General features: G+C 41.4%; 2 protein-coding genes across 2 annotated transcripts; one reads left to right on the top strand and one right to left on the bottom strand.

Moving 5' to 3' along the window:
- LOC118744317 (maltase A2) lies at positions 1-1,922 on the top strand (the record flags this gene model as incomplete). Its single annotated transcript, XM_036477231.1, is given in 8 exon segments — positions 1-306; positions 363-560; positions 562-699; positions 701-741; positions 822-1,128; positions 1,202-1,518; positions 1,577-1,705; positions 1,764-1,922. Coding segments are annotated over 8 exon segments (1,518 nt in total), but the record flags the coding sequence as incomplete, so codon positions are not given.
- LOC118744313 (maltase A3-like) lies at positions 1,872-4,858 on the bottom strand. The gene is made up of 6 exons (XM_036477228.1): positions 4,310-4,858; positions 3,788-4,251; positions 3,265-3,717; positions 2,732-3,183; positions 2,510-2,653; positions 1,872-2,442 (listed from the first exon to the last, which is right to left on the bottom strand). Exons 1-6 carry the CDS (start codon positions 4,542-4,544, stop codon positions 2,373-2,375), a joined length of 1,818 nt encoding a protein of 605 aa, XP_036333121.1. The 5' UTR covers positions 4,545-4,858; the 3' UTR covers positions 1,872-2,372.
- Between the last annotated feature and the right edge of the window lie 2,081 nt (positions 4,859-6,939).

The raw sequence follows: 6,939 nt of genomic DNA, 5'->3' as shown, positions 1-6,939 counted from the left end.
GGCGTAACAGCTACTTGGCTTTCGCCTATATTCAAATCACCTATGGCAGATTTCGGTTACGACATTTCAAATTTCACTGAAGTTGATCCGATATTTGGCACAATGGCAGACTTCGATGCAATGATTGCCAAGGCGCACCAACTGGGACTGAAGATCATTTTGGATTTTGTGCCCAATCACTCGAGCGATGAGTGCGAGTGGTTCCAGAAGTCGGTACGTCGTGAAGATGGCTACGATGATTTCTATGTGTGGGAAGATGGTAAAATCGATGCGCAGACAGGCGAGCGTATGCCACCGAGCAATTGGGTGCGTGTACTCCGGAACCATTTTGTTATTACTTGTGAGTTGCTTTCATATTGTAGGTGAGCGTCTTCAGTGGGTCAATGTGGACGTGGAACGAGCAGCGTCAGCAATATTTCTTACACCAGTTTCTGCCGAAACAACCAGACCTGAACTTCAGAAACCCAATGGTGCGTGAACATATGCTAGCGGTGTTGAAGTTCTGGGCCGATCGTGGCGTTGATGGCTTTCGTATTGATGCGGTGCCACATATTGGTGAAAAAACGTTATGCTAACGGCACATATCCAGACGAGCCGAGTAGTGGTTGGAGTGATGATCCCAACAGCTACAATTACCACGAACATATCTACACAAAAGACCAACCACTGACGCTTGAAGTCGTTTACGAGTGGCGCCAGTTTTTTTGATGAGTACAAACGGCAGAATGGTGTAGACACGATGTGAGTTACTCGGATGGAGTGTATGTAATAGCAGATTTTGGGTTTTTTTAAATAAAAGATTCGTACCTTTTTATTGGCAGCGCGTTACTTGCAGAAGCCTACTCCTCTGTTGAAGTGCTCAGCGATTACATCAACAACGGCACACACTCTGGCACACAGATACCCATGAACTTCAATCTGATGTCCCTGATTGGCTACTCGACGGCCAAAAATGTGGAAGATTTGGTCAAAGGTTGGATGGATACGATTTGGCCGCGGCATCAGACGGCCAACTGGGTACTGGGCAACCATGATAGCGCACGCTTGGCCAACCGGGTGGGCCGGGAGAAAGTTGACTTGATGACTATGCTGGTGCATGCTTTACCCGGCACTTCAGTCACTTATTACGTAAGTTTGGTGGGGGTTTATGTTTTCGATAATAACTTGAACCTTCCAATATTGAATTTTTCTTAATAATCAGGGCGAAGAAATCGGCATGTCCAATGTAGTCACTGAATGCACGCCAGTCTCTTGCGATGATCGTGATCCCGAGCGTACACCCATGCAATGGGACACCACAGCGCATGCCGGTTTCACCACTGGTGCGACAACTTGGCTGCCGGTCTCAGCTGATTACGAGCAGCTCAATGTGGCGACGGAACGTAGCGTGGCGCGCAGCCATTTAAATATATTCAAAGGCATGACTAAGTTGAAGCAAACTCTAGCTTTCAAGGCTTTCAAGGACGAAAATGGTTTCTCATTTGGCGCTGTTTTGCCGCAAGTATTTCAAGTAGTGAGGTAAGGTCGGTGAAAATTAGGCAAGAGAACTTTTTTAATCATTCGGCTTTTTCATTAGAACCGCCGCCAAACAGGAGGAATACCGCATACTTATAAATATGGGCAACAAAATAGAATATTTGTATGGCTTGGCAAATCAGACGATGGAGTATGTGCTGCTCAGCCAATTCTCGCCTCACAGTTATGGGTATGAATAATGGAAACAAGAGTCTATTTTATATTGAAAAATGCTAACCTTTTTACAGCGAAAAAGTCGATTTGAGCAAACGGCTATATATGATGCCTTACGAGGCAGTTGTTCTGCTCTGGTCGACTGATGGCGACTGAATGATGTGCCAGCGGAAATATTTTTATTTTTCTAGTTTGCTTTTATCATTAGTATCTAGATAAGTGTTGCTTCCAGATAGCAAAACTGCCAACTTTTCCTCTCATACATGCGTAAACTGGTTATGTGTGTGTACACTCATATGTACATATTGGATCATTGTATATTAAAAAGAAAAAACCTAAAACTTTTTTTTTTTGCAAAATTTAAAGGTTTCAAACATCTACATTTCAGTTAATTCAATTTTTTATTAGTCAAATAGTCAGATTAGTAATATCTAGTATGCTTGCTGTTGTAGTCAAGCATGCAATCAGACGACTGTAAATTTATACAACAGGGCTGTTAATAGGTTTTTTATTGGCAAAAGCAATTAAGATTTAAATTTTTATTAATAAAATTTCACACTGATTACGATTACCGAATATGGGGAAGTAACTTCAATAAATCGGTATTTATTTATCAATCAAAAATCTGCATATGTATTACATAACCAAAGGTTTATTCAAAATTACTTCGAGGTTTCCGTCCCTCAGGCGAGTGTGGCCAATACAATGGCTTCTTTAGGAACCAGTACAATGTAGTTGCTTTGAACCTTGTCACTGAAAATTTAAATTGGACAATTAGAGTAAAGTTAAGTGGTGAAAGAGACACCTATGGATATCTTACCCCTTTCGCCGAACGCTTCTATCCGCCACCAATACATACTCCAGCACATTGGGTAGATCATTAAACGTGGCGTTCAAGTCGATCGTTTCAAAAGCGTTGTTAATATTCAGGAGTACAACGAATGTTCGTTCACCAGTTAGGTAACTAAAATACACACACATGGATTGGGTGATGAAAAATGCCTCCAAACGAGATCCAACAACCCTCCACTCCTCCACTTACCGCTTAATACCTAAAATATTTGCATTGATTGCCTTCACTTCAGTTTCTCCATCGCGTAGTGTATTTTCTACACGCAAATCCTGCAGCCGCTTGTATACATTTAGATGACTATAGGCAATGCCTCGTTCACGTTTCACATTCACTAGTCTATAATCCTCAGCCAGAGGTAACCATGTTGTATTACCTTCGGTAAAGCCGGCTTTGTGTCCGTCATTCCAGTGGAAGGGCGTACGCGGCGGATCACGGCTTAGGCTTTGGTATTCTTCTGGATTCGATTGACAACCCTGTGGATCGACGGTGTCCTCCCAAGAAATCCAAACATCCGTCATACCGATCTCCTCGCCTTGGTAAGTTACGCTTACGCCAGGCAAAGTCTTCAGCAATACGTTGATCAAGTCAATGCGATCGGCGCCTAAGCGTGTGCCAATGCGACTCTGATCATGATTTCCCAACTAAAGTAGGTCCAAAGAGGTGTATGAATTAATTAAAACTACATGCCGACCAAGAAGTTTGGAACGCTCATTTGCACTTACAACCCAATTCGCTACGCGCCCCTCGGGCATGCTGTCCAGCCATTTGTTTATGACTTCCGAGTAGAGGTAGGCATTCGAATCTTGGTCCAAATAGTTGAGTAGTTCGAAATTGAAAGGTATTTGAACGCCATCTGTGGTGGTATTTCCGTAGTATTGCATTACCACATCAATTGACGAAAAAATTTCGGCCATGAGTATGTGTTCATCGTCACCCAACTCCTCATCTAATTCTTTCAAGACCTGACGAAACTCAAAAACCATTTCCAGGGTCTCCGGTTGATCTCTGGTATAGATGTGCTCTAGGTACAGGTAGGAATCGGGGTTATCCACTTCGAGGTTACGTGGCTCATCAGGATAATTGCCATCCGCATCGACAGCTACTTCGTAGATATGTGGCACAGCGTCTATACGGAAGCCGGCAACACCCAAGCGCACCCAATAACGCAGCACATCCTATGCGAGCCATTGGAATTCGTTTAAAGCAAAGACAATTCGTTCTTATGAATTTTGATTTTTTTCAAACCTTCATTAATTCGCGCACTTTCGGATTATTGTAGTTGAGATCTGGCTGCTTGGCATGGAACTGATGCAGATAATATTCTTCACGGTCTTCGTTCCACGTCCACGCCGAACCGCGGAAATTACTTATACAATTGTTTGGCGGCACTCGTGTGCCATTTTCGGAAATTTTGCCCGGATGCCAAATATAGAAGTCCTTGTATTCCGGATCGCTCTTGACAGACTTGATAAACCATTCGCATTCATCACTGGAGTGATTCGGTACAAAGTCCAAAATTATTCGCACACCCAATTGCTTTGCTTTTGCGAGCAACTCCTGGAAATCTTCCAATGTGCCATATAATTTGTCAATTTCTGTGAAGTTGGACACATCATAGCCGAAGTCCGCCATAGGCGAAGTGAAGATGGGCGACAACCAAGTCGCATCAATGCCGATTTCCTTGAGGTATGGCAGTTGTTGGGTAATGCCTACAGTAAAAATTCGATTTGGCAGCTGCCTTAAGGTGCTTTGCGTGCGATAACTTACCCTTCAAGTCTCCAATGCCATTACCATCGCTGTCCTTGAAGGAGCGTGGGTATATTTGATAGAATGAGGCGGTTTCCCACCAGGCCTGGCCTGTTGCCGCACCTGCAGCCGCGGATAGCAGGGAAAAGAGCGCTAAAACGTTTAGAAAGTTTAACATCGTTTGCTTCGATTGGGCGCAAGACTGTGGTGTTATATTTCCACAAATGGCGCTTTTATAGATGAAACGGGTTGGCATTATGTTATCGGCGATCGATAAGGAATCATAAAAAACTAAATATAAGTTAGCACGGCACAGTTTATGATGGAGTCGAAAGTTTACGACATTCGCAGGTTGAAACCTTTAGTAAACGCTTCGTGGGTGGCAAATGGTTTTAGGTAAATAAGTAATACCCATATTTTCAAGTGGTTTTTCAAGATGTTTTGCAAATTTTGTGAAAATGCGATCAAGTGAAGGTATTTGGAAAACAAGCTAATTTAATGTATTTCCCAATTTCAAAACTGTATATGTATGTAGATCAGAAAGAAGCGACGAACTAACTGCGGATTCCATGTCGGTACCGGTAGTTCCCCGCCACGGCAATAGTATCTGTTTAGTTCTGTAAAACTAAATATTACTGATTATGCCTAATTTATTTCAACGACGATAATTGCAGCTATGTAAATAATATACTGCGTTACCATGAACGTGCATTAGACGCACAAATATTAATGTAACATAAATAATAAGATAAATTCAAACGCACTAATAGAAATATCCCTCCAGTACTGCTGGAGTCAATCGCTACTTTTGAACCGCTACTGCAACGACTCCTAGGTAAGTAGCTACTCCATTAACCCGTGGTAGTGCACATGGTAGTGCAGAGTCGAACCAGATAGCGAAAAACTACTACAGAGGGCGCCCATAAATCACGCAAGTGACTACTTTAGTAACTCCCGGTAGTGCAGAGAGAGCCGATGGTGACTACCGCCTAGGACATTGCCTTGTTAAAGTAATCGATGAAATACACTGCAAGTAGTCGGTCGGTAATTGACGGAGTTTATCACGTAGCTACCGATTCAGCAGTCCTGTAGTCGCTCCCCCATACTACAGGGTACATACATACGTAAAAGCGCATACTAATACACATGTGATATGCACATTGTTAATACACCTAAGTGTTTATCGATAAAAAACAGCAAAGTTCATAAAATATGGACCTTGATCCGTTGTAATTATTTTCCTTAGGCACAAGCATTTGACATGTTATGTTGTCCACATAAAATCATAAAATGATCTTCTTATGATGCGCATGTGCAAATAGATCATAACATACGTACATACATACATACACATGTGCATCCAAATGAGATAAGAAAACGTTGTAACTACCCTGTGGCGAAAATCTCTAGTTCTGAACTGGGGCGCTTCTAGCACATTTAGAACCACTACTAGTACGCGATAAATCTCTTTTGCATGCAAACAAATAGCGAATTTGACATGGTGATGTCATAGGATCCCTTGCTGCATCCCTTTTTCGATAGTTCCGAACTAGTCCTAAAATCGACAAACGAAAGAAAAATGTATCATGATTTTTCAATCTTTTCGGTTCTCTCCGATTTTAAATTATTTTCAAATAAATGTTTTTTCAATTTGAAATTAAATTTGTTTGAGTGATTTTAAGAAATGTATGTTTACATAACTTTGGCTGTAGCTGACTTTGCAGAGGTGTTTGGTGTTATTGGTTAAATTCCAGACGCTCCCAAGATGTGTTAAAATGTTAACACAAATTTTTGGTTTGTATTACAAAACTATGAAAAAGCATCTGGCAAATGCAGAATGAAAGTGCATTGAACGAAAAAGCCGCTAAACACATATCTATGTAAAGTAAACAAGCCCCCGCTGCAACCCTTTTACTAGTTCTAAATTCGACAGATAAAATCTAGTTCGTTCTGCATCCCCTTAGATATAGATTTCTAATGAGTAAAGTGAAATAAAATAGTTTCTTTAAGAGTACCACATTTCGCTATCATATATATAAACCTGATGTTTTGTGTCAACGCTCGATGTGTAGTAGTTGTACGGTTGGAGAACGACTATATTCCCGGTTGTCTGTGTGAATATTTTCTTCTCTATCAATGCGTTGTCGGATTGGTTTCATATACCCCGTTTTTTATAAGTATAGGATTGAATTCATACATCTTCATACCAAGTTCCACGGTTCCTTTTCGAACAACCACCATTTCCATTAGCTTGAGATTGACTTGATATATATCCATACCAAACTCCATTACTCTACCATGAACACTTCCAGAGATATGCCGTATGAAAAATTCGATTTGTAAATCGAAACTTTTTTTAGCTTATAACCATACTTGAAGTCTGCAGTAGGTGTCCGAAATTTCATATGATGTTATGTCAGTGCTCGTCAAAGTGGTGGTCCGCGGACCGGTGCCGGGCCGTAAGCCATAAGTCGCCGGTCCGCAAAGGGCGTCGCGAAATGGACAACGATTTTTTAAACGATTATATATACATATACGACTATATGTATACTCCACACTTCTAACCATGGTACAATTATCTACATGGTAGTAGCACTAGAAATTTCACGTCCGAGATGTCAAAATATTAAGTCAAAACACAAGCGAACACA

The sequence above is a fragment of the Rhagoletis pomonella genome, unplaced genomic scaffold (genome assembly GCF_013731165.1).
Source record: "Rhagoletis pomonella isolate Grant_MI unplaced genomic scaffold, Rhpom_1.0 Rhpom_scaffold_00008, whole genome shotgun sequence".
Taxonomy (NCBI): Eukaryota; Metazoa; Arthropoda; class Insecta; order Diptera; family Tephritidae; genus Rhagoletis; species Rhagoletis pomonella.
The sequence above is the reverse complement of the archived record's forward strand: the minus strand, read 5'-3'. Positions and strand labels throughout refer to the sequence as shown.